General features: G+C 43.3%; 3 protein-coding genes across 5 annotated transcripts; 2 read left to right on the forward strand and 1 right to left on the reverse strand.

Annotated features, from left to right (window-relative positions):
• The first annotated feature begins 194 nt into the window (after positions 1 to 194).
• Positions 195 to 5,307, forward strand: cunh6orf120 (chromosome unknown C6orf120 homolog). 3 transcript variants are annotated; one of them, XM_020588215.1, is made up of 2 exons: positions 195 to 297; positions 2,523 to 5,307. In XM_020588215.1, the coding sequence occupies exon 2, from the start codon at positions 2,571 to 2,573 to the stop codon at positions 3,126 to 3,128; it is 558 nt and encodes a 185-aa protein (XP_020443871.1). In that variant the 5' UTR covers positions 195 to 297; positions 2,523 to 2,570; the 3' UTR covers positions 3,129 to 5,307. The 3 variants fall into 3 exon arrangements, with proteins under 3 accessions (XP_020443871.1, XP_020443873.1, XP_020443872.1); XM_020588217.1 differs by having other exon boundaries at positions 199 to 309; XM_020588216.1 differs by lacking the exon at positions 195 to 297 and adding an exon at positions 316 to 543.
• A 1,151-nt stretch (positions 5,308 to 6,458) lies between these two features.
• Positions 6,459 to 7,154, reverse strand: mrpl21 (mitochondrial ribosomal protein L21). Its single transcript, XM_020588212.1, has one exon. The coding sequence runs from the start codon at positions 7,152 to 7,154 to the stop codon at positions 6,618 to 6,620; it is 537 nt and encodes a 178-aa protein (XP_020443868.1). The 3' UTR covers positions 6,459 to 6,617.
• A 2,875-nt stretch (positions 7,155 to 10,029) lies between these two features.
• On the forward strand, positions 10,030 to 26,726 carry wipf2a (WAS/WASL interacting protein family, member 2a). The gene is made up of 8 exons (XM_020588221.1): positions 10,030 to 10,499; positions 16,707 to 16,851; positions 17,943 to 18,075; positions 18,688 to 18,801; positions 20,051 to 20,692; positions 23,114 to 23,356; positions 25,551 to 25,652; positions 26,507 to 26,726. The coding sequence occupies exons 2-8, from the start codon at positions 16,789 to 16,791 to the stop codon at positions 26,551 to 26,553; spliced, it is 1,344 nt and encodes a 447-aa protein (XP_020443877.1). The 5' UTR covers positions 10,030 to 10,499; positions 16,707 to 16,788; the 3' UTR covers positions 26,554 to 26,726.
• Positions 26,727 to 26,732: the final 6 nt, after the last annotated feature.

The following is a 26,732-nucleotide window of genomic DNA, read 5'->3' on the forward strand; positions in this document are numbered from 1 at the left end:
CAAATTATGTGAAATCAGTACATGTTGATTTTTATGAGTGGTTTAAGAGTGTGCATGTCTAGAAACATTTGTTTTAACTATTATCCATCCGGACAGGTCACCAGTCTAACACAGGGCTGACATGTGGACAACTATTGTTGTTGTTGTTGGGTGTAGTGAGCAGGAGTCGCCACTAGGTGGCGACAATGACCGGTTTCTTGGTGGGTTGGAGGCAAAGAAAGCGTAGAGGAAGTGAACTTTATTTCAGCAGGTTGCTGTTCTGGCGAAGATGCTGGGTGTGAAATGACAGCTGTGTCAGTAAGTGAAGCGGTGTGTTTTCGATGCTAATACTTGTTTAATAGTCGGTTTTTACATTAATGAATAACTTTTGTCATTGTGCAGCCTCTTTTCTTAAAAACGAGGGGATTTGCATGAGACTGAATAAGCTAGCAGCCACGTTAGCAGCGTGTTAGCCAACTAGATGAACTGTGTTAAGAAGCTACGTAAGTAGCTAATTAGCTCAAGCTAACGACTGTCCTGTTTCTACCAAGCAACTTGTGGCAGGTATATTATAACCAAATACTTGTTTTCTTGGCCGTTGTTCATGTTGGTGCTGTACAGGTGACTCGTTAGCTGTTGAGATTAAGATCAGTTTTATTGGCCAAGGAACAAACAAGGAATTTGTATATTGTACAGGATCGAGCAGCCAATCTACGGCGCCAACTCACACACACACACACCGATGGCGGCACTGTCCCTGCAAGGCGCTGCCCTGGCCATCGGGAGCCACTTAGGGTTCAGTGTCTTGCCCGGGGACACTTCGACATGTGGACTGGGGAGACCGGGAATGGAGCCGCCGACCTTCGCGCTACCGCCCGAGGCGCAGCCGCCCCCGCATTAAACTCGAAGGCAGCGATAGGATATCGAGACTGTTCAGGTCATTTAACCTAACGTTAGCCTCGACGTTATGGGGTGGACACGATCATTAGAACACCCGTCAACATAAAGCAGCGCTATCCGGCCCCAACAAGAGGACGTTTTAATCTTGTGCTGACGAAACAAACTTGTTCCACATCAGTCACCCAGAACTCAAAGTGACCTCTTCACCTGTTTAAGTTTACTGTCGTTTAAGACGATTAAGAAGTACAACTCATCACAGTTAAGAAGCAGAAACCGTATAATACTTGGGTGGTGTTCACATGGAAAATGACCTAATGGAATAATCTGTTAACCAGTCACTGGTTAACATTATATTTGCTGTTGGGTAGATTAGCCTAATATTTTACAATGCGTCATGTACTTCTTATCTGATACAGAAGATAAAGTGTCCTGAAATGGAAATCAAGTAAAATTATGACTGTAGTTGAGGGCAGTACTCTGGTACATGTAGCTGCTGACTTTCCACCACTGCAAAGGTCAGACTGCAGACTTGACTGAGCAGGTTATTTTTAACTGTGTGAGGGGCTGTCAGTCACCAGTTTGTGTTAGACTCTGCTTTCATTCAACTGACGCCCGGTGAAGACGGACAGGCGGCACAGCAGGGCCCAGAGCTGAAAGCAAACGTTTGGACTACAGTGACAGGTTAAAGTAAAAATACTTCACATTAAACCTGCTCACAAACATGAGCATAAAAGTTATTCATCAAATTAGTACTGACTTTTAAATGTCTGAGAGCTCCAGAGGTTGCTACCAACGAACATTAGGTAACTTGTGCCGACACATTTCCTGTTAATGATTGACTCCACTGACACTGTGCTACTTAAGTCGATCACTGATCTTCACACACTGAACCTTATTTATAGCACTGATCTGAACAGTCAGGGAGCTAACACATCATCACACTACTGGGATTTGTTCACATGCACTATGGGCCAAATGTTTGAGATCACCTCCATGTCTCCAGTTGTTATCAGTGTAACTCAACAGGTGAACACACCTGTGTCATTCCTCCTACAGCTGGTGGGACAGACAGCACTGCTAGAGAAGTTCCCACAGATGTGTTGCACCTGTACATTGCTTTGCTTTCACTCTTCATATAGAAAGTCTGGACCCTTCGCTGCTGTTCTGCCGTCTTTGTCCTTTCCTTCTCCACAGCCTGGAGGTGAAACCCTGAAAAGCTCTGACTTCCTTTGTTCATGGCCTTCTTCCAGATGATGCTTCAGATGCTGTAGTAACAGTATTTTCCAACACTGCCTTCATACAGACAGAATATGCTGTTGTAGGTCATCGACAGAAGTTGTAAGAATTGTTTGCATCACTTGTCAAGGTTTCATTTACTTCCACTGCTGCAGGAATGATGGACATTTGCCTCTTACTGGATCCCTGAAAAAGTCCTGTTTTATATGACAGTTGCACACATTAATAGTTTTCAGTGACTGACAGTTTACTTCTTAGCTTGGTACCATTTGAACTGCTTGCATGTCAAAATAAAAACTGCAAAATCAGGGGTGTCCTCAAACTTGTGATCATTATTATATGTTTCACAAGTAATAGTAACAGTAGAATCTCACAGCTGTTAATCAGATGCTCGCCCTGTTTTCCAGGCTGTCGGGTGTCATCCAGTCTGTGACTGACTGACAGATGCCTTCACCATGATGCTGAGCTGCAGCGCCCTGGTCGTCGCCCTCCTGCTGTCCCAGGCCAGAAGCTTTCTGAACCCCTTGGAGGATGGCATTGTTCCTGAGGAGTGGGTACTGCTCCACGTGGTTCAGGGCCACATCGGGGCTGGAAACTACAGTTACCTGCGCCTCAATCACGATGGGAGAATCATCCTGCACATGCAGAGCCTCAAGGGAGACGCGGACCTGTACGTGTCAGATAAAACCCTGCGGCCAAGCTTCGACACCTACAAGCTGCAGTCGGCCACCTGTGGCCAGGACGTGGTGGTGGTGCCGGGGGACTTTGCGAGGCCTGTGGGTATCGGTGTTTATGGACACCCGTCTCACCAGGAGAGCGAGTTTGAAATGCGGGTGTTTTACGATCAGACAGTGCCCCAGGACCCATTCCATAAAGACTTGTACACCTCAGAAGATGGACACAAGCCACCGAAATCTCCTCAGGCAACGGACGAGGACTTTCAGGAAGAGGAGTCGATCTTATGGACAATTCTCATTGGACTCTTGAAAATTATACTTGAGATTTTGTTTTGATGATGTGAAAAGCTTCCTCCTGCTGTGACAGGAGGAGGAGATTGTGTTCTTGGCTCAGTCAGCTGACAAAGTAAAGAAGATTATTTGCATTTCTCCGTCAGGATAAGAAAAGGTCGCACCAAACTCCAGTGAGATTTCTGCCGTTTTAACAGTCCGGTGTTTGTGATCAAACATTACAGGTTAAAGTGTTGAGTACATACTGTACGTCTCAGTGGATGGCTGGTGTGCTGAATTCACCAGTGAAGCCCGACCAATCAGAAGCTGCTTCACAGATTCTGTATGTTTGACCATAAGCTAATGTTATAGATGTATTATGAGAGCTGGATATGGCGCCGCCACTGCTCAGCCAGTTTTTCCTAGTAGCCACAGCAAAAAAATCACCCTAGGGCCCTAACAGCATTTTCTCCATAGACCACAATGATGAAAGTCGTGTCTGTAAAGCTATTGACAGGACACCTCAAACTGCAAACCAGGTCTGTTATCACTGTTCGAATTATGATTTTTAATGCATGAAGGTTTAATGTCTGTAAAACATTCCCAGACCCTATAAAGCAGAGTTTTATGTTAGTGATGTCACCACTTTGTGAAGTCTATGGGCTGAGCAGGAGGGCAGGGAAAACAAATGATCATGTGCAGTGGGCCGCACAACGAGGAAGCAAACCTGGAAGAAAAAGGTTTTTGGAGTATGCACCATGACAGTGGGAAGACGTGGCACCATCTTGGAATCCAGTATCCTGTTCTCATAACACATCCATGGCTAATGTGCATTAGCCTGCCAGATTTAGGGTGTTATTGGCTTTGGTGTCTGCTCCCGGCGTGAGTCTGTGTGCAGTTCGACTAAAGGGGGAGAGGGATATGTCTGGAGTCTGCTGGGGCACTTGGCGGGTTTTTTCAGTTAACACTCACATGCACATATGTAAGTTTAAAGGTTGCTGTAAACATTCCACCTTTGCATACTGGTGGTGAACTGGTCCCTTCTAAAGCAACTACTCTGTAAAAGATGGGGAACAAAATTTGCAGTCCTTGTTTTGTGCACAAATGGAATCTTGAAAATTAATTTGAAGCTGATGTGAAGTGTTGTTGATCTGAGGCCTCAGTGTGTTTCAGATGAGCTGCATCTGTGTGTAGAAGCTCACCGCTGCGCTGCCTCCCTAACCTGTCTGTCTTGATGAACTGTATAAATGGAGGTACCAGTGCACACTCTCCGACAGACTCTCCCTGAGGGTGTCGCTCCTTTGGAAAAGACAAAACACATCTGGGTAGCTCAGTTCTGCCTGTTTCTCAGGACGCACACCTGGACAGTCACTGCATACAAGTGGCGCTTTCGGAGAGTTACCAAAGTTGTTGAACATGTTGAAAAGAGCAGCAGACGTTTATGTTTATGTGAAGGATGCTGAGACCTGTTGCTGTGGGTGTTTTAAAGTTAGTTTCATCCGTCCTTGCTGATCTGTGGTGGTTGCATGTGTGTTTGCTGGGACAGAACGGTAAACCTACAGTACACAGGCCTCTGTTAGCCTCAGCCACTAACAAAGGACTGCAGTGTTGTCTCCAGTCATCTACATTGCATTCCCACTTCTACAGCAACCAAATCTATATAACGCGTGTGATTGTTGGGTGAAGGTAGACTATAAAAAGATGAGCGCTCACCTCAGCCTGTGAGAAAATGAAACCACTTGTCTTAACTCTGCACGGCAGCATCACACAGGATGTGAACAGGTTTATTTCAGACATTAAAATGAACCATGCAGCCACTGGGCCCTGACGTTGTTGGTCAGGAGGGAAAGGTTTACAAAGATGATGGAGCTTTGTCGAGCTACACTGATATTCACCAGGGCAGATTGTGAAGTTTGATGGAAGTCACTGAAGGTAAAGATGCTGCTGAATATGTTTTCATGTTTACGGGATTATTTTTACTTTGGGCTCCAAATGAGACCATCTGGTTTGTGCTACCAGCCTGTTAATGTCAGTAGCAGTGTTTCATTTGGTTTGGTCATTCGTTAGTCGTTTGCTGTTGGATTTAAACATCGCCTCCAGTGTGGGAGTTCACTTCTGAGTAAACTTGTCACCACCGAGCAGAAATGTTCAGCAGTGCCTTCAGATCAGTCGTCTGCTGGTGTTCCCCGGACGATTCAATCAGGTTTCTTAATAAAGCAGCTGTTTTTCAGACTGTTAAAAATCTGCTGTGGGTCTTTTCTTTCAGAACTGATAAAGTGAAACCTGGAGAAGAGCGACATCAGGTTGGCGGTTTGACTCTGAGGGGAAGCTGGGAAAATGGTCTTCTCTTCCTTAAAGGATGTTTTTAGCTCCTGGAGCTCAGGCTGCCACCGACAAACCATTAGCTCCACTAGCGACTCTTGTTTAGTGACCAGTGTGTGTGAAATAACAAAAAGGTGAAAATATCCATCAGTCTCTGAAGCCCAAGTTAACGTTTACATTTAATCTTCAGTCTGAGCAACAACCAAAACCCCCAGATTTGTAGTTTAGTGTGATAAAGTGAGTATGTTTACCCAAGTATGGTTTTGAGGTATTTGCACTCGAGTCTATTCTCTGCTACTTCGTACTTCACTACATTTCAAAGGCAAATCTAGTACTTTTTACTGCGCTACACCTATATGACAACTTTGGTTACATTTCACAGACATATGAATAAAACAAAACGGTATAATTATAAGACTTTTTGATCCCTAGTGGAAGATTCACAAGCTGCCCAGCAGCTCCACCTTCACCAGCTGTGACATCAAAGTAGTTGCAATAATGCATCAAATACAATCCAGTTATGTACCTTCATGTTAAATGTGCACATTCTGCATAATGTGTACACTGTTTTGCTACTTTAATTATATTTTGATGCCAATACGTTTAGGTAACATTTTGAAAGCAGGACTTTTGCTTGTATTTTACATGATGGTATTGCTACGTTCACTAACAGTCGAAGTGCTTCTTCCACCACTGGTATAACACAAAATTGGGAATCTAGCAAATATACTTTTATTTAAGTGTCAGTGAATTTAAAGTTAATTATTAGAATTGTGGCTATTAATTTATCATTTATCAGCTAACTCACCAATTCAGACAACTCTAGCTGAGCTAGTTTCTGGGTCCCTGAAGAAATCACGAAACCACCATGAACAATGGTTTATGCTTGACCCCGCTTGACCCCCTACCAGGACCATTTGCGTGACATTGTGTAGGGAATCGCTGACTTGAGGCTTTTCAGAGAGTCAGTCAGTTACACATTTAAATACTTTCAGGACTTTAAAGTGAAAAATGTAAAAAGCAACCAACCAGCTCAGCATTTGTTGGGGGTAAAAAAACAATATAATATATTTCTGTCACATGTTGTATATCATTTATTTACAAGAGGATTCTACCAAAGGCTGAGAAAACAATTGTCTCTGTTTACAGAAACTCTGAAAGTCACAAACAGGCTTATTGACCCGTTTACATGTTTACAGTGACTCTGAACAAATAAACCCGCAGTCTTGGTCATCATGTCAGTCTGGGGGCCAGCTCAATGCTGTTGATCCTCAGCACCGTCTGCGGCTGGATGATGATCCTCTTGCGCTGGAACCGGTGTCTCTTCCAGAACCTCATGTGGACTTTGGGCCAGGACTCAGTCTTTTCGATCACGGTGGCCTCGACCCGGACCAGTTCCTTTCCCAGCAGGGGCCTGCCGATCAGGGTGAAGTCCTCCGCCCCGACCAGAAGCACCTTCTCAATCCGGATCCGCTCCCCGCACTCCGCCTCGATGTGGTTCTCTATCAGGATCAGGTCTTCGTCGGTGACCTTCCACTGACGCCCAGCGAAGTGCACCACAGCGAACAGGCGGCCGAACTCCTGCCGATGGATCCGCTGGTTCACGGTGCTCACCACCGCGGCATGTCGGGTCCGCCCCCCCTGATCGGCTGCTGTGACCGCGGCGGCCTGGACAAGGAGGTGCAGGGCACCAGGTCCCCGCTCACGGAGCTCTGTGAACGGACAGCAGCGAGGGCCGGGAGAGAATGTCTCGGTAACAACATGCAGCATGTCCTCCACAGTCCTACACAGCTTCTGCTCACCGCCATCTTGACCGGGAAAAGTCTACGCATGCGTCACATTCTTCTTCTTCTGTTGCTTAATGCGTCACATTCTCCCTTTTCTTCTTCTTTGCTAAATAAATATCACATAAACGTATTCAACAATTATTCACCGTAATATTTTGAATTATGACCTAATCCGAAACAGGGAAGTGACTTAAGAAAATGTGCTGTTTAATATTCATGTAAACATGAGTCAGTTATTTATCTAAGATGTAAAATACCACATTCAGCCAAAAACTAAGGCGTTTTTATAGTTAGTGTGTGACAGAGGTAAGGTAATGCATTTGTCTAAGTAATGCGAAGGTTTTATTAGAAAAGTAAAAGAAAATATCTGCATTCCCAGTGTCCATATTGGAAACAAGTTTCATTGTTAAATATCCTACTTTTCTAGAATCTTTCCACATTTGTGCATTTCATCTTATTTTACTTCCCATTTATTAGTATTTGATATTTGATTTTGTCAGTATCTGTGGTGATTATGTTCACTTGTATTGTAATGAATTCAAGTCATGGCCTACAGATGCCTGTCTGATTATGAGACATGTCACAGATTTGTAAAAGTCCCCCCTCCATCCTACATACTGTATGAGTGATGTTGTCTTTTATAGTGTTTTATTGTTTAGCATCTTTTAACACTCATTGTTTTAAATTTCACTATTGATTGTCTTTTTTTTCTTTACCTTATGCCCGTGTTTTCATTTAGCCCAACACTTTCATATATTAGCCTTTTTTGTATGCTTTTCTTGTGTGTTGTTTCTGAGTGTGTAGACAATAAAGCTTATTTTATATCTCTCTGTTGTGATAGCATTTTGTGTCTGGTCATTTTGCATCTCTTTGCATTTGTTTTGTGTTGCCTTGTGGATGTTTTGCATCCCTGTGTGGCTGTTTTGACTGTTTTTGTGACCATTTTGCATCTGTTAGTGGTTTTGTGTGTTGAGGTTCTCTTTAGGAGTGACCAGGATGGACAGGATTAGGAATGAGCACATCAGGGGAACAGCTCAGGTCAGCTGTTTAGGGGACAAGGTCAGAGAGGCCAGATTGAGATGGTTTGGACATGTGCAGAGGAGGGATAGTGGTTACAGGTATGTGCCAAAAAATTAGAATATCGAGGAAAAGTCCATTTATTTCAATAATTTGTTTCAAAAAGTGAAACTTGTATGTTATATTAGTTCACTGCACACAAAGTGAAATATTTCAAGCCTTTATTTGTTTCAATTTTGATGATTATGGATTAAAGACAAAAAAAAAACAAACCCAAATCCAGTATTTCACAAAATTAGAATATCATGACAAAGTTCAACATTGTAGGCTCCCTGTGTCCCAATCTAGTCAGCTAATTAATGCAAAACACCTGCAAAGGTTTCCTCAGCCTTGAAATTGTCTCAGTCTGGCTTAGTAGGCTTCAGAATCATGGGGAAGACTGCTGACTTGACGGTTGTGCAGACGACCGCACCCCCCATAAGGAGGAAAAGTCTCAAAAGGCAATTGCAAAAGAAGCTGGTTGCTCACAGAGCGCAGTATCAAAGTATATTAACAGAGTCGTCAAGCCACTCCTGAACCAAAAACAACGTCAGAAGCGTCTGTGCTTGGCTAAGGAGAAACAGTACTGGTCTATTGCCCAGTGGTCCCAAGTCCTGTTTTCAGATGAAAGCATATTCTGCATTTCATTTGGAAATCAAGGTCCCAGAGTCTGGAGGAAGACCGGAGAGGCACAAAAGTCAAGCTGCTTAAAGTCCAGTGTGAAGTTTCCACAGTCAGTGATGGTTTGGGGAGCCATGTCATCTGCTGGTGTGGATCCATTGTCTTTTATCAAGTCCACAGTCAACGCAGCTGTCTACCAGGAAATTTTAGAGCACTTCATGCTTCCCGCTGCCGAGCTGAAGATTTTATTTTCCAGCAGGATTTGGCACCTGCCCACACAGCCAAAATTACCAGTACCTGGTTTAATAGCCATGGAATAACTGTACTTGATTGGCCGGCAAACTCACCTGACTTAAACCCCATTGAAAATCTATGGGGTATTGTCAAGAGGAAGATGAGGGAACACAGACCCCGAAATGCAGACAAGCTGAAGGCCAATCAAAGCAACTTGGGCTACCATAACACCTCAACTGTGTGAAAGGCTGATTGCCTCCATGCCACACTGCCTGGATGCAGTAATTAGTGCAAAAGGAGGCCCAACAAAGTACTGAGGACATAATACAGTACATTAACACACTTTTCAGAAGGCCAACATGTGTTTAAGATCCTTTTTTTTATTGGATGTTGGAGATGGAGCTGCCAGGCAAGAGGTCAAGAGGAAGGCCAAAGAGGAGATATATGAATGTGCTAAAAAAGGACATGAAGATAATTAGGGTAAGAGTAGAGGATGCTGAGGATAGAGTTAGGTGGAAACAGATGATTCGCTGTGGCGACCCCTAACAGGAACAGTCGAATGAAGAAGAAGTAGTTTTTGTGTGTGTTTGTGATCATTTGGCATTTATTTGTAGTTGTTTTCTATGTCTGCTGGTGTTTCACGTCTCCTTGTGGTTTTGCAGGCTATCTTTTGCTTTTTCCCTTTCAGTGACATTTTGCAGTTGAAACCCATTGGCTTCCTCTGCATTGGGAATGGGAAATGGGAAGACAATGGGAAGTTACAGGTCTTTCCATTGTGTTTCCCTGACCCCTTCAGCAATCAATGTATGCACGTTTTAGCTTCTAAACCAAATAAAATCGGAGAAAAGGTAAGTTTGGACAACTTTAAAATATCCGGGTTTTATCATTACAATATATGGACTTGTAGTTTGGAAAGCGGAAGTTACAGAAGCACTTGAACGCAGCACTGCATCCATTTTGTGCCCCCGTTTCCGTGTTTCTGACGACAAACCGATAAAACTGTGTCAGCGGGGACAATGGCTCTGTTTGTAGGTCAGGAGTGCGGGTAAACTTTTCTGTAGCTACCTAAGACTTTTAAACCCGTCCGGCATTTCGTCTTATGCGGGGAATTATTTCAGAAACCTCTTGTTGGCAGAGTTTACGGGCAGCCGGACTGCGCTGACACTGACATCTGGAAAGTAAACAGCTCGATGCTAACGACTAACTGCGGCTAGCTCCGCCGACTCTAGCCGAACAGCTAACCCATCGACAGCTAGCTAACGTTAGCCGGCTAACCCGTGAGTGGTTTTATTGGCGTTAAGTTACATCACCATCTTAACCTATATTTTTGTCAAACTGCTTCGCACGAAGGATTGCCACAACCATTCATGTTGGTTTGGAGGACGAGACTATCAAACCTCCACTTCTTCGAGCCAGGGTAAGTTAAATCTCAAAGTGTTAAAGCTAACTTTACTCCACCTATGTTTAAGCTATCGCCAGGTGTGTTTGTGTCAGGGAAGTGTACCTGGGAGCGGCTGTAGCAGCTACACAACCTGCCCAGGCCTGTGAAATCCTGTTTCACTTCACACACTTTATGTCTGTTTGTGCTGGCTGGAGACTCCTACATTTGTCACAACATGTAGTGGATGAAGAATTTAGACACTTTTACTTGCAGACTTTAAACTGCAGACTTTGGAAACACTGCAAGTAAAAGTACTGCGTACACAAGTATTATCAGGGAAATGCACTTAAAATATCAAACATGAAGGCTTATTAATGTACAGAAATTGTACCCGTGACAGTTATACACAATCCTTGATCGTTTTGTCTATGAAATGTCAAAACTATGAGAAATGCTTATGATCTCCCACAGACCAAGGTAACATTTCCACCGTTTTGTCTGATCAACAGTCCAAAAACCAAAGGTGCTCACTTTACTATAATGTAGGACAAAGTCCTACATCCTAAAAATGTGGTTAACAACAGCAAACATGTGACCTTTCACATACTAAATGACAAATATTTGATTGTTCAAATAGTTGTAGATTCATTTTCTGTTGATCCAATAATAGATACTAATCTTACAGCTCTGAATTATATTTAAATTATTATTATTATTATCCTACATTAATATTTAAGCAGCATTTAGGAGCTAACCAGCTCCATCTCTTCTGATGCCAAATGCTTCTTAAATATGGATTTGGGGTCATAATAATTGCCTGAAATTAATGATTATTGTTATTGTGAATCTTTGATTGTTTTCATCATCAATCACTAACTGTATTGATCACCATTTATCACCATTTTCCTCTGAGGAAAATGGTGATAAATGCACCACACTCACCCAGAGCTTGAATTCAGTCTTCAGATATTTTTTGTCTGAGCAGCAAAAGCTCAAAGTTTAGTTTGTTCTAATTTATGTTGAGAGAAAAACCTCAAATTTTCAGATTTGAGAAACAGAAACCATAAAATATTTGGATGGTTTGGGATGAAAATAGACTTAATTGAATGCTGACTATTTTCTGGTAATTAGACGATCAACTGATCATCATATTTAAGGTGCTGAACCAGGTCAACTATTTTGATAGGCTGTCATTTTTCAAGCCAAAATGCCAAACATTTGATGGTTTCAGCTTCTCAAATGTGAGAACTTTTAGGTTTTGGACCATTGGTCAAACAAAACAGGACATTAAATAATTATACCTGCAGCTGCAGAATGTCGCTATGGGAATTTACCACTGTTTTTGATATTTTATTGACCCAACAATTATTCCATTAATTGAGAAAATAACCTGCACATTAATCAGTGATCAAAAGTATCATTAGTTGCATTTGAATGTGTTTTTTTGTTGGGTAGTTTTATAGCACCTCATATTTTAACCATACTTAAGAGTTTGAAAGGTTTTAATGCTGCGTCCCAATGAGCTGCTTCAGACCGTCTGACTTTTCCAGTGTTGAATTCTGTGGACAAATACTGAAACTGAACCAGAACACAGATAACTGGAGGCCGAGTGTAAGACTTCAGGCGTGTCTTTGCAGCCCTGTGATATGACACGATATAACCTGTACCACTATCAACACTGCATCATATGACAGCTATCATGCATGCTGATAGGTTTTCAGTTTAATAAATAACAGTGAGCCCGAAGTCTGAGTTGACAGACACTCAGAGTGCAGTAAAGTTTAACATTTCACCCTGAACAACTGTGTTAATGTTACAAAGATCAGGAGACTAACACAAGCAGTACATCTGACATTACAGCGGCAGCGACGTTAACTTCACACTAATTCTAGGTTAACTTGGCTAACTCATACAGGCTGTCTTGTCTGGCTGAGGTTTCAGGTTGGCTGTGGTCGTCCCGCTGTCTGTTATCTTTTTCCTCAGGAGGCAGCTTTTCTGTTAAGCTTGAGGGTTTTGAAATTCTTAAATCCACAGGCTCCTGAATAATAGCATGGATCCTGTCACTAGCACAGCCTGATGTGCATGTTAGGAGCATGGACTATATATAAAAATGGACAGTAGCGACCAGGAGTTGTGGTATCAGACTGCCAATCAAAGCTGAGTGTTGTTTGAAACACACCCACTTTTATATTATCAAGTAACTTATTCCAAACTAACTTATCAGGAAAGTCACCGCCTGTAAACAAATTATCATGATAATATCTACTTAAAATGACAAATCACCTTTGGGGAAAAATAAAAAATTTAAATCATTCATGCTAACAAGGAGGGTGTGGGGTTTATGACCCATGCTGCCACCAGCCACCAGGGGGCAATCGACTTGTGATGGCATCACCTCTGGGTGCTGTCAGGCTGTCCACCTTGATTAATATTAAATGTTTGTTAATAGTAAATTTGGTCTTTTCAGCCATCCGACACGAGCACTGAGATCTTGTGGCAGTTTTATTTTTTTATTATATTTATGAATTAATTAAGTAAATTATCAGCAGACTGTTCAACAATAAAGATTTTTATTTGTTTCAGCCCTGATTGAAATGACACAAGTGGGTACAACCAGTGATTTTTATGTTTGTGAAATTTAAGCATAGTGACATTAGTGACTTATCTAATTTTTTCATTTAATTATGTACTGTATGATAGATTTTTTTTTTTTTTTTTTTTTAAATGGTTAAAAATGTTCTATAGGAGCTGGTATCTATATCCAGCTCTTTGAAACCATAGACCTACATCAGGCTCTGTCGCCTTTATTGGTTCACTGAAGACCGAGCTCATGCTGCAGGGACTGATGCACCTCGGGCAGACTTAACTCCAAGTGTTCTCCATCAAGAGACTTTATTTTTATTTTTGTTCTTCTAGAGGCACTCATGCTTCCATCTGTTCGTGGTTTTACAGAACACTGTGTCAGCAGAAGACCCGTTTTTGTTTCAGAATAAAAGAACTGACACGCCAATGTCAGCGGTGGTTTTCATAATCATTAATCTATGTAGTCTGTGAGATGTGATGGAAAACTCCCTCCAGCTGTTAGCACAGTCCACACTGATACTCGATTGTTTATGTTGCAAGTCAAATTGTGTTCAGCTCATGAGGTAGGGCAGTCGTCTCCTGACCAGCAAGTTGGTGGTTCGACTCCCGGTCTCCCCGCATGCCTAAGTGTCCCTGAGCAATACACTGAACCCCGAATTGCTCCCGGTGGCTTGACTAGCGCCGGTGCATGGCAGCCTGTCGTCATCTGTGTGTGAATGTTGTGTGTGAATGGGTGAATGGTGTATGATCTTCTGTAAAGCTCTTTGGCCAGTGCAACACACTGTGAGAAAGCGCTATATAAAATACAGTCCATTTACCATTTTACCATTTAACCAGAGAAAAACATAATTTTAATGCTACCAAAGCTGAAACAAGGAGGTCTTTGGTGTTTTCCTAATAAATGACTTAGAGGATCAGAAGATTCATTAGATTTGTCTTTTATTAATTTGAATTTTCTGCTCACAGATTAAGCAGTTAATTAACTAATTATTATGGCTGTGATTTACATCCAGAGTGATTTTAAAACCAAGCTGTAAAATATTTTTTCAACTTAAAAATGTGAGTGAAAGCGGCTGCCTTAAGATTTTACATCAAGACCTAAACCATAATTCATTCTTCTAAAATGACAAAACGTCTTCTTTAAACACTGTACTTTGTGTAAATGCTTTTCTCAGTTTGGTTGATCTAGATTTGCCAATTTATTTACCTGGTTTGTTTTGTAACCCTCTGTCTTGTTTGTTCAATGGGGAATTGTTGGTTTATTATATATATATATTTATGACTTATACGTCTATTTTAACATAACAAATGTGACCTGCTGTTTAAAGTTCATCTCGGTTATAATGCTTCAGAAAATGAGCCACAGTTCCTCATATATGATGGACTTCGCTCTGTTAGGGCCAGTTTTCCCCAGTCGGTACAAAGGCGTCATGTTAAGTTGTATATGTTTTGTTTCTACTCTGCTAACGTGGGTTTATCACTCAATTCAAACAGAATGTTGTTCAAATTGCTGTTAGATAATTATAGGGATATTTAATTAGTGGAATAACAACAGGCTTGATGCAGTCATTAAACCCAGGCTCACTTTGTCTTTGGCTCCAGCCTCGTGCACTCAGCAGATTTTGAAATATTTTTTTAACCCCCCTCTCTTAGTTGTTTCTGCCGCTGTGTCTTTCTCTTTAAACCACATCAGCGAGTGGCTGGAGAGCTTGCTCGGTCAGATTCCTTTGGTTTCCATTGGTGAAAACCTGTCCTGACACTCAGCCAGGTAGCCTGAGGAGTGGAGCGGCGGAGGGTGGGGGTGGGGTGCACTACCAGCACAGCCTGCATGAGCTAACAATGGACAGCTAACTGGTTTGGGTAGATCCAGTGACCTCAGTCAGTCATTGACACATTTAGAGCAGTTTTAGGTATGTTCACAGCTAGTGAGTCTGTCAGGCCAGACCACACAGCAGAAGCTCCACGGGGCAGTTCAGGAAGCCACGGCGAAAGGCCATGATACTCGTCCTACAAACACTCCCGCTGGCCGGCCTGTTACTGTGCTGGGCCAGGAAGCCAACAAGGACAACCCCTCTGAACTAAAACGCTGCTAAATCAGAAAAGGGTGTGTTCACCTCAGGGCTGCCACTACCACATGGTCATCACTGATCAGTCTGTCGGTTATTTTCTTAACCAGTCGATTAGTTGTTAGGTCTTTAAAATATCAGAAAATGTTTCCCCCAGAGTCAGAAGTGACTTCAGGTGTCTTCTCACCCGTTGTCTGAAAGCTAAAGATCTTCAGTTTGCAATAGAAAAAATAAAAACAAAATTCTTAAATTTGACAAATACGAAATGAGCACATTTGGACTTTTTGGAAAACAGTATTTTGTTAGTTGCTGAGATGTTGGTTCATTTCTGTTTGATGATCGTGAACTTGCTGAGATGCTTCTCATTACACGGCACTGATGTTTCCCTGGAGCTGCTTTAGCTACTGCTCACCTTCACCACGAACGTCTTTAAAGCAAAATGGGACGGCGTTTTGTTTCTTCTGGGAGGAGCAGAATGAAACTTGTTGGCATCTGGACTGTCTTCTTGTTTTTTCTCTTTAAAACTAACCACTCCCAGTGGTCGCCTGTTGTGTCCCACAAACAGTTTCTTCACCATAAAACCATAATATTTTAAAAAGGAGTAATCGTCATGCCGGGATGCAGCTCAGTGGGTTTCGTTATCCACATTGTGTAACAGTAAGATAGTGATAGGAAGACACAAAACTAATGAAAATAAAATGTATAATAGTTGATTAAAATTTGTAAACAAACTCACAATGCGGTTTGTGAAACAAACATTTTTTAAAAATTATTTAATCTTTTAATCACCCATGTCATTCGTTTTCTCATGAGCTTAGGTCTCGTCTTATCTCCTGTGAATCATCCTGGGCACAGTAAAAAGGGACAGACAGACAGATATGCTCATACTTGTGCTTTGTGGCCAGGAAGAAAAAATAAAAGCACTTTAATAGTGTACAGCACAATAAAGCTCTTTATTTTGGTTGTTGTCAGTGGAGTGACACTACAACAGGCAGAGGAATAACCGCACTTAGTGAGAGAAAACAAACGTATTCAAAAGTTTTATTTTACATACTCTGACTTCTGAAAGTATTCAGACCCCTTCACCTTTTGCCCACTTAATCGGTGCAGTTTTAATTTGCCCATTTATAACATAACTGATAATGATGGATTGGGGAATATGTTGCATCTCTCTCCTGGATTTTGTGCCTCGTTCACGCCTGTATTAAAGTTCATCCTGCTCAGCTCGGTGAGACGCACTAACAGTGCTCACCCCCCTCGAGGTTAGAGGGTTTAGTGTTCCACTTTGCTCAGTGATCAAACACCTGGAATTGTGTGACAGTATAACTGGGCCTTGGGTAGAAAAGCTGCACACCTCTCTAACCTTGCACCAGTTGGGATTTGCAGTTTAAATATCTGCTCAGCAGCCACCACCTCCTCATTTGACTGAGCTGCAGCTGTTGAGACCCTCTTAGGTAAGTGCTTGTGTGTTGGGTCTTCCTTTGATTTGTCACGTCCGTTCCCGTCCTGTGATCTGAGGTTATGATCGGAGGATGAGCTCTGTGAAATAAGTGTACTAAGATAAATGAGACGTGTTTGTGGTGTTGTTTTCCAGGAGTCAGTGTGTGTCGTCCCAGCTGAGACGGTGAAGGCACCGGTCCTTACCCCTCACGTAGAGGTGCCAACAGAGGGACAGGATGCCGATTCCTCCCCCTCCGCCTCCTCCCCCAGGACCCCCACCTCCCCCCACCTTCAGTCAGGTCAGTGACCAGGCTGAACACACACAGCACATCACACTCCAACGGTTATCAGTCAGCCACAGACATGGGAGACATGCACTGTTCAGAAATCAGTGACAAAACAGTTCAGTTCTTATAGGAACTGAGGCATGGCGTTCACGGTGGGACAGTTTGGGACATCGCACGTGAAAATGAGGAGTCATCCTACCCATTATTTCAGATCAGAAACTCATTTATCTAGAACTTTCTGTAAATGATAAATGGTCTTATATAGTGTTTTGATGCAAGGAAGCACACTCACACTGTTGAACCCTGGTTCCTATTGGGTACGTCTGCTTGGTCTACTGGAAAAGCCCTGCACGAAATCAAAATGCATTTACAGAGTTTTAGTAGTTTAAAAGCTTTTGAGGTTGGAGATTTGGTATTGTGCAAAGTTACAGGCGAGAAGCTTCCTGTTTTTCACTCATAGATGTTTATTTTTTTTAAGCTACTCTACCTAGTGTCTTTTCAGCTGACACCATGAACCCCTCCTATCATGTCTTGTTTTCTAAGCTGAGAAGTTGCTGGAGTTTTTACCTCTTGGAAACAAGTTTCCCTTAAAATGTAAAGATATTAGCTGTTGGAAACAATGCATATTAACAGTGTGTTAGCACCACAGGACTTGAACACAACTACCAGGAGACAGCAGTGCACAGTCACTTATAGAAATGTGTTTGGTTCCTTTAGCAAGGGGAAACTCAAATATTTCCTGTAAGAAATCTGAAGTACAGTTGCTTATTCTTGGAAAACTGAGCTTAAGAAGATGAGGCCAAAGATGGTTGTTTCTTTGTTTGTGTACTTCTCTTGCATGAACATCACAAAAGGGTAATTACAGAAAGATGTGCAGTTTCAAGTGTCCACATCCGCTAAGGTCCACAGATCTTACAGGATCATACGTTACCAAAGGCTGTCCAGTCAGTCAGTCAGCTGTTGAGTCATGTGACTTTTGTTTACAAGCTGTGGCTCTCCCAAGTGTGTAGCGTGAACCTAAACAAACCAAGTCGACAAACTCTGAACGGCGGTGCAGGCCAGAGGAGCTGGAGATGTGATCACATATTTAAATTCTTCCACAGGCGAACACGGCTCCTCCCAAACTGAGATCATCTGAGGCTAAAGGCAGAGGAGCGCTGCTGTCGGACATATGCAAAGGCGCCAGGCTGAAGAAGGTCGCCGTGGTCAGCGACCGGAGTGCGCCCATTCTGGAGAGTGAGTCGCAGAAAGTTCATTTTATACATGCACACAGACATAAAACCTGAACTGGTGTGAACAGTGAGCTCATTAAAAATGGCCACATACTGCAAGAATTCTGTTTCAGATTTAAAGGACAAATACACCCTAAACTACTTCTCTCTTTTTTTAAACTCTATAGCTGATTACAAGGAGTTTTGTTTTGTGTTCACATTGTGACGACGATATTTAGTCATAATTTTCGTTGACGAAAGCAGCACTACTGGTCGTGTTCTATGTGACCCCTGACCCCCACATCACAAAGTATATAGCCACACGGCCTCCTTCTTGTTGGTCCCTCACTCATCTGTGCCTCTAGCAGAATGTGAGGCTGTTGTTACCCTTTAAATATATCCAAAACTACAGGAATGATGTTCCAGGCTTCCAGTAGTCAGTCACGGCTGAAGTACTGAAATCATCAGATTGAATTTTGAATTAAAGACGTATTGAAGTTGTTTTCTCTCCTGTGCAGGCGTCTCCCTCCCACCTCTCATGATGAGTTAGTCTTGTGCTCTCTGTATATTTGAATATTAAAATGTGTTCCTTGTTCTGCTTTTGTATGTGTATATTCACATTCGTTTATTTCCCCAGAATCAGGGGGTGGAGGTGGAGGTGGTGGAGGTGGTGGTGGCGGCGGCGGCGGAGGGCCAGTGGGAATGGCAGGCCTTTTTCAAGGAGGTGTGCCAAAGTTACGCCCAATTGGAGGTATGACCTATTTGTGTGTGTTAAATTTATCATGATTTTGCATGATTTCTAGTGTGATGCTTCATATTTGGACACGATTGCAGGTGTTCTGTGAAGGCTGCACCATTTTTGTCTTTCTCTTTTGTGTAAAGAAATAATCTGGAAATGATGCCTGAAATAAAATCCACCTCTGGAGGAAGTGAGCTATGATCTTACATCAGTGTGTCAGTAGTTTATTCAGCAACAAGTGAACACAGACGATCTTAACTGCCTTCCTCCTGATCTTGTACTGTTACTTCTGTTCCCTGCAGCTTTCATGGCGATGCCGTGGTTAGATAAATAAACAGTTCACACAAGCCGTATCCACAGGGCATCAGTCAGCAGGGACGATTCTGAGCAGCACAGTCGTCTTCAGCTTGATAAACCTTTGTGTCCTTGTCCGTTTACAGACAGTCGTTCTCAGAGCAAAGGAGCGGGAGAGATGACCTAAGGATGAGAAGCAGGAACTGGCTTTTACATATGAAATATTAACAATCTGCACAGTTCAGATGCTGAACAATAACTGTGACCTTTGACCTCCTTACTACTGTTGGGGGAAGCGAAATGCTGAGGATGTAAAACAGACTATATTGATTTAGATTTTTTTATTAAGCATTTAGAATCAAATTTGCATTAACAAATGTGAGTCAAATAAAACCACGATGAAGCAATAGAGTTGAGCCTAGGACCCTGAATCATGTGCATTTTATTAGGTACACCTGGCGAGTCTAATCTAATCCAGCTGTTGTGGCCGTCAGGTTCAAACTGACACACAATTAATTTACCATGTTTGAAATTAGAATGAAAAACGACGGCCCTAGCTTCTGCCGTCCTCCATTCCAACTGTCTGTGGATCTCACTCACTGGCACTGAAAGGACTGAACAATCAATCCTGCTGCTCTGTTTTTAGCATTTTGCCCTTTTCTGGTGTGTTTTACCAGCTGCACTTGTCCAGAGCTTTGGACAGTATTCCAGATGTGATGAAACTGACTGTAGGATTCAGACTGAACAAAATGTTGGTCACATTTATGGACTGGTGTTTGGACAAAACAGCAGTTTCAGTTTGTTGGTTAGTCAGTAGGTTAACTGGTTTTAGGACAGTTGCTCCTCTAGCTGCAGCCTGACTCATACTGCTGGCTCCTAGTGAGAATTACAGCAAATTGATTTTATCAGTGATGTGTCTGAGATGTTAGCTGTGATGTACTGAACTCCTCCTCTGTCCTCCACCCAGATGGCTCAGCAGGTGGTTCAGTTGGCAGATCCGCACTGAGGCCTCCGGGATCCCGGCCCTCTGCCCCTCGACCCCCAACAGACCGCTCCAGCTCGCCCTCTCCGCCGGAGCAGCACCGCTCTCACCGCCCCTCGCTTCCTGACATCTCCCGCCCCCCCTCCAGCAACAGCAGCTCTTCCACAGGCAGCGGGATGAAGCACAGCAGCTCCGCTCCTCCCCCTCCTCCACCCTTCAACCGAGGTGGCCGTGGCAACGCTCCACCCACCCCCAACCAGAAAGTACTGGCCCCACCTTCCACATCTTCTTCTCAAAGCAGAGAGAAGCCCCTCCCACCGATGCCCAACAGAGACCCCGCCTCTTCCAGCTCCGGGAAGCCGTCTCTGTCTTCCAACAGACCAACAGGTGGCTCCTCTGCTCCCCCACCTCCCCCGCCGTACAGATCACACCTGATCATTTCTAATGGGCCGTCCCACGTAGATGGGGGCGGGGCTCCGGAGCTACCGCAGAGGCGCAACTCCCTGCACCAAAAACACACATCTGGACGCAGCCATGCTCCTCCACCTCCTCCTTCGCCATCTCCGTCCTCTCAGCAGGCCAACAGACCGCCACCACCCGCCAGAGAGCCGCCGGGGCGCAGAGCAGGTAAAACCCACGTGGGCTCAGGATGACTTTGGCTCACCTGTGCCAAGCACTACAATATGTAGCTACATCCATAAATGGTGCTTAAAACTGTGCTGTGCCAAAAGGAAGCTGTGTCAGCAGTGTCCAGAAGCACCGTCGAGGGGGAAGCATTGAGCAAATTACTGATTGGCACAAAAAGATGGTGAACTAAACACAGGCTGGGGCTGCCTTCCATTGTAATGCTCACAGGCTGACAAAAAATAAAATAGGAGCAAAGGTTACGACCAGAAGCGTCTCAGTCGACTGACTAATGACTCGACTGGTCGACTTCAGGGAGCAGCCCTGGTTGTTACTTTGCCTGAGTATTTAAATTTTCTGTTGCTTCATACTTGGACTTCACTTCATTTCACAGGCAGATATTGTACTTTTACTGCACTACATGTATTTGATAACGTGAGCTACTTTTCAGAATCAAATGACTAAAGCTAAATCCAGTTTAATCATTCGACTGTATTGATCCCCGGTGGGAAATTCATGAGCTACCAGCAGTGAGTCTGTCCCTTCTAAATTCAGTTGTCTCTCTGCAGTCTACATTGCGATCAGGACATAAAATCCCCCACCCAGTACTTAAACAGATGTAATTTTACATTGTGCTTTCAGCATCTCCGTCTTTATTTTGACACCAAGAATATGAATGTGTGACGACTCTGTCAATTTGCATTTGAACAGTCTCAGTGAAGAAAACGTTGGCCTCAGTTCTCAGCTGGAGGAATGTTCCTACACAAGCCGAAGCAAGTTTGGACTTGTTGTCTGAACCTCTGTAGTGCAGTGCACCCATCCAGCCCGCAGCAGCAGACTGTGCTGACCATGATACACCGAGCAGAGGCCTGCAGCAGGATTTATGTGGCTTTGTATTACAAATAACCAACATCCGAGCTGAGTGTCTGCACAGTGACTTAACACAATGCAGTGTCGTATCTTCTGTGATTTTCTGCTGCTTCTGTGTTTTGGGAAATCACTCTTTACCCACTGGATCAACAATACAGTATTTCAGCACATGCAGTGGGTATCCTGTCTGTCAGTGTGTGTGTTGGCAGTGTTGTGTAGATGCTGTGTGACTGATGACATGTTTAAGATGCCTTTACATTGTTCAGGTGTGTAACCCAAAATTTGGCTGTGGGTGTTGATGTGTAGAGAGAGCAGAGCAGAGAAGACGTCTACCGAGCGCCCTAGTTTTACAGAGTGAATCCTCTGTGTGTGGCTTTCAGATGGGTTTGAGTGAAGACACACAACAGGAAGGCGTCTGGTAGCTGGAGCTGTGTTTGGATTGATTCACTCGCCTCCTGGTTTCTCTGAATTCTTGAAACTCTGGAATATTCCAGCATTCCTCTTCACTTTGTCTGCCTCTGCTTTCATTGTTCCTGTTCTTCGCTCCTCTTCGTACTGTTCCTTTATTTTCTGATATTTAGTAATAAATATGAGCAGGATGACGATACTAGTGCAGTACAGCTGCCACAGTGTCTGCTGGAACTGGAAACGGTTTCACAAGCCACAGTTACCAAGTGATAAATGATTTTGTTCATGAAGCAAAACAAAATATTCTCAGGTCTCAGCTTCTTAAATGTGATGAACTGCTGCTTTTTTAACTGAATATCTTTGCTTTTTGAACTTGGTCGAACAGAATAAGACATTTGAAGACACACTGGGCTCTAGTAAGTTGTCATCAACATACTTTTACTATTTATTTATTTTATGGACAGTATACTGTCAAATGAAAAAGTAATATACAGATTAATTGATAAAGGAAGTCGCTGTTGGTTGTAGTGTCACACATAAAACAGTCGCTGATCACTGTTTCCTTCCACGTGGTACAATACACTGTTGTTGAGGTTATGTTATATGGTTGTAAGACGTTATATCAGCTACGTTTGTGAACAGGGACCGTTTTAAAATGTACTTTATGGCGTATTCATGAACACTACATCATCCAAGAATTGAGAGTCAGGAATTAAAGCTATGGTTGTAGAGAATCCAATATGGATGGAGAGGTCAGAAGCAAGAGGGTTTTCTGAGGAAAAGTAGTTGGTGCAGTAAAAGTAAGGCTGCTGATAGAGAAGTGATCCTTATCATCCTTGGATTAAATTATATCTGAGCTTCCTTGAATCAGACTCAGCTGGAGCTGCTGGAAATATCTGAACGTGACGTGATGTGAAGTCAACAAAGGGAAATATGCTAAACAACAAGAAGTCCAGACATTTAAGCTACATGATAATACCTGAGATTAAGGTCTTTATGGACACTGTCATGGGGGGGTGGGGGGGTGATACCCATTAAACTCTTTGGCCACAGCAGTTGTTCTCATTTCACTCTGTTATGTATTTGATGTAGAGGGAACCCTCAAACATGTCATCCTCATCATTTGTGTGTGTGTTGTTTGTGTAGCTCTCCAGGTGCCCCACTCCGGGTCTCGTAATGGCGGTCGGGACGCCCCTCCTCCCCCGCCCCCATATCGCATGAACACCTCTGCCCCGTCAGAGTCCCACAGCCGGGTGGGGAAGCCACCTCCTCCTTCCTCCTCCATCCTGACCTCTTCCTCCTCCTCCCGCACCCCGGCTGGACCCCCTCCACCGCCCCCACCCATCCGGAACGGTCACTCCTCCATCTCCTCCTCCAAGTCCTACCTAGGTGAGTTTCTCCATTAACGCGTCCTCCTAATGCAGAAACATTGTGTTTAACTTCTCACTTTCACTAAACCAGTGTGGTGTTTAGAATAGAGCAGGACTCTGCCCTGGGGTGTCGTCCGAAGCTGCCAAGTTAAAACAGTCAACCAATAAACTGCCAAGTTAAAACAGTCAACCAATAAACTGCCATTGACACCTAAACACCACGTGTTGGAACCATGACCGCGTGAAAAACTAGTCAGCAGGCAGAAAGACCCAGATAATCACCTCAAATGAATAACCAGCTGAATCATCCAGGTTCTGCTGCTCTGAGCCGAGGCAGCACAAATTCAATCATGACCATTGCTACTGATAAAACAAAGTAGGGGCCCGAACCACAGCGGGGTCACTTTCTTTTGTAGAGCACCTGAGATGCTCCTGCTGCCTCTTTTGTCATCTTTCTCTTAAGAGGTATTTTTACAGATTCAGTATTATAAATCAGGGGACTCGCAAGAGACACAAAGAAAAGTCAATCAAAGCTGCAGAAGTCGAGAGTTTATCTGAGTCAGTATCTCCCATCATGCAACTCACTAAGGTCTTTCCTAATGTTTCCATGTCGTGTTGTTTAAACTGTTCAGCTTCTGACTTGTAATGCTGAGTTGATGAGATCTGAGGTTTCTCAGATTAATCAAATCTTGTCACACACTTTGTTGATGTCGTAGTGTTCTTCACAGACTGTGGCCGCATATGCACGATTGCTTCTCGTTACGCCGCAGTGAATCCAGTGTTAACATTAATAGTTTATTTATTTTATAGGAGATAAAATGCGAGGTTAGCATTATTGGAATAATGCATCGACTCGTCCCAGTCGGAATAAAGGATGTTTTTCCATTCTACCCACGACATAAACTGTGGAAAGCTCCACCCAGAGCCACAGCAGACGAGTTTTCACAGGATGTGTCATAATGTTTGTGATGAGCTGGCTGGGATCTGGGCTGCTCTGTACTTTGACTTGTTTCCACTCTTCGGCACTTTGCATGTGAAGATCAAACAAACGAAGTGATGGTTTTAAAAGATACTGTGACTGTTGTTTTTGGTCTTTACAAACTAGTTTTATTTATAAATCTACCAGTTATTATGTCGATACAGTATCAGCCTCTCAATCGTCACAGCCTTGTAGATTTTTCTTTTTTCTCAGCCGTTGTTCAGTCCTCAGTCACAGGGTTGTAACATGGTTTTCTTTATAATCTAGTGTTCGTGTGATGAGGCGACAGAGATGGATAGTCAAATAATGTGGCCATGCAAATGAGCCTTTTGTTTCCTGTTGTACTGCAACAGATCAGGGCGGCAGGAACATTTCCTAGATCACTGTGTGAGGGTGACTCGCTGCATTTCTAGCCAGGAAGCACAGACAAGGCTGTCAGTGTCAGGACAGTGATATGTGGGTTGTTTCCTGTGATGTTAAATGACACCATCACTGTGGTATCGTGGTAGGATTTGTACCCTTTCTATGCAGTTTCCAACCTGTAGGACAGCGTGGTACTGTAGTAAAATACTGGTATGTATGCAGACAAGCTAGCTAAGGAGTTCTTTAGTAGTTGGTTGCCTCGGTAACTGCTGAAGGCAAGAAGTTCCCAAAACAGGAAGTGAAGATGGCGTCCTGTGTAGGCCCGTCAGTCATCGCCACACACGGCACCAAACGTAGGGCTGCAGCTGTTGACTTACATAACCAGATAATCTGTTAATTATTTTCTTGACAAATTGAATATTATTCAAGAGAGACTTATTTCAGTGGCTTGTTTTTAGTTGACAAACAGTTCAAAACCCAAAGATGCTCAGTTTCCTGTCATTTGACAAAAGCATCAAATCCTCCAATTTAAGAGGCTGCAGATCGTCAGGATTAGTTTCATTGACTAATCGATTGGTTGGTAAATCATTGCAGCTCTGGCTAAAACCAAATGTTGTCAGTAAGCAATCAAGAACAGAAAATGGCCTTTTTAGCATTAAATACTAAAATGTTTTAACAGTATTAAGTAATCAAAGACTCTTAGTGACTTTTAATGGTTAGTCCTCTCACTGAAACAGACGGGGGGGGGGGGGGGGAGAGTAAAAACCTTACAGTGGTCACATTGTTGTGTGTGTTTAAATTAGACTTGAGGTGTAACTTGGTGTATTTGTACATTTTAATTTGTTTCTTGTATTTTTTTTTATTCCCTCAGATGATTTTGAGTCAAAGTTCAACTTCCACCCCATTGAAGATCTTCCACCTCCAGGGGAGTACAGACATTTCAGCAAGGACTACCCCAGTAAAATCAATAAAGGTAAGAGTTCTTTGGTCCATTTCCATTTACAGCACTGGATAAACCTGATGTGGAGAAAATACTGTTTGCACTTTGTGAGAGGTTTGTCTTTTCCTTGTCCACACTGCTCACTGAGAACGCACTGGTGTCCAGGAGAAGCACAGACGTGAAGTGATGAAGGAACAGGGCGGAAGCAGAACAGAGGAGAAGAGAACGATCTTTGGTTCGATTCAGAGAGTGCTTTAACTATCTGCCAAGAAATCAGATCATGGTTCATTTAACCGATATCAGTTAGTTTACTGGGGACTTAAACCAAACAGATGAGGTCGTCCTTTAAGACGAAGCTGAATGTGAGCTGCTGATGTTTGTGTCAACGGCTGAAGCTTTATAAGCCAGTTTGTCCTACTTAAAGCCTTGTTGGGGCGACTTCAGCTCAGGGGTGGAGTGACCAGGTCATTCACCCTCCAGCTCTGTCCGCCATGTGCTGCACGTTCAGGTTACATGAGTAAACAGAGTACATGTTTACGTGTATCATATTTCTCCTCTTTGTCTGACCTTATTTTGGAAGCATGGCTCAGTGATTTGTATCAACAGAAGACGCTGCTTCTGACTTTTGATCTTTGTGTGTGTGTGTGTGCGCACAGTGAAAGTTTCCTCACAGCACAGCAGCGTATTAATTTCAGTCAGTGAAAACCTGTTAAATGAATCTTCTACCATCTGCTTTGTTGGTTTCCATTTTAAAATTACATTTAAATTACATTATTTTTCATGTCACAGCGGCCATGTTTGATTCGTTTCTATCTGTGCGTGTGTGTGTGTGTGTGTGTGTGTGTTTTCGTTCAGGAGTAACCCTTGTCTCCTCCCTCTGCCCTCAGTCATGGTCCGAGGAGCTCCTCCAGCGCCGCCGCCACTGGGGAGGTGAACAGACCTGAGCTCAGGACTTGAACTCTGCCGACTCGGTGGAGGGAGTGGTGAAGAAGCACTCGAATCACAGAACACACTACAACACAAGCACACAATACACACACGCAGATCTACACTAACACTAAAGCACCAGCTGGAAACTGTGCAAAGTAAACACTAGGACACCACGCAGGCTTG

The sequence above is a fragment of the Monopterus albus genome, unplaced genomic scaffold (assembly GCF_001952655.1).
Source record: "Monopterus albus unplaced genomic scaffold, M_albus_1.0 scaffold513.1, whole genome shotgun sequence".
In the NCBI taxonomy this organism is placed as follows: domain Eukaryota; kingdom Metazoa; phylum Chordata; class Actinopteri; order Synbranchiformes; family Synbranchidae; genus Monopterus; species Monopterus albus.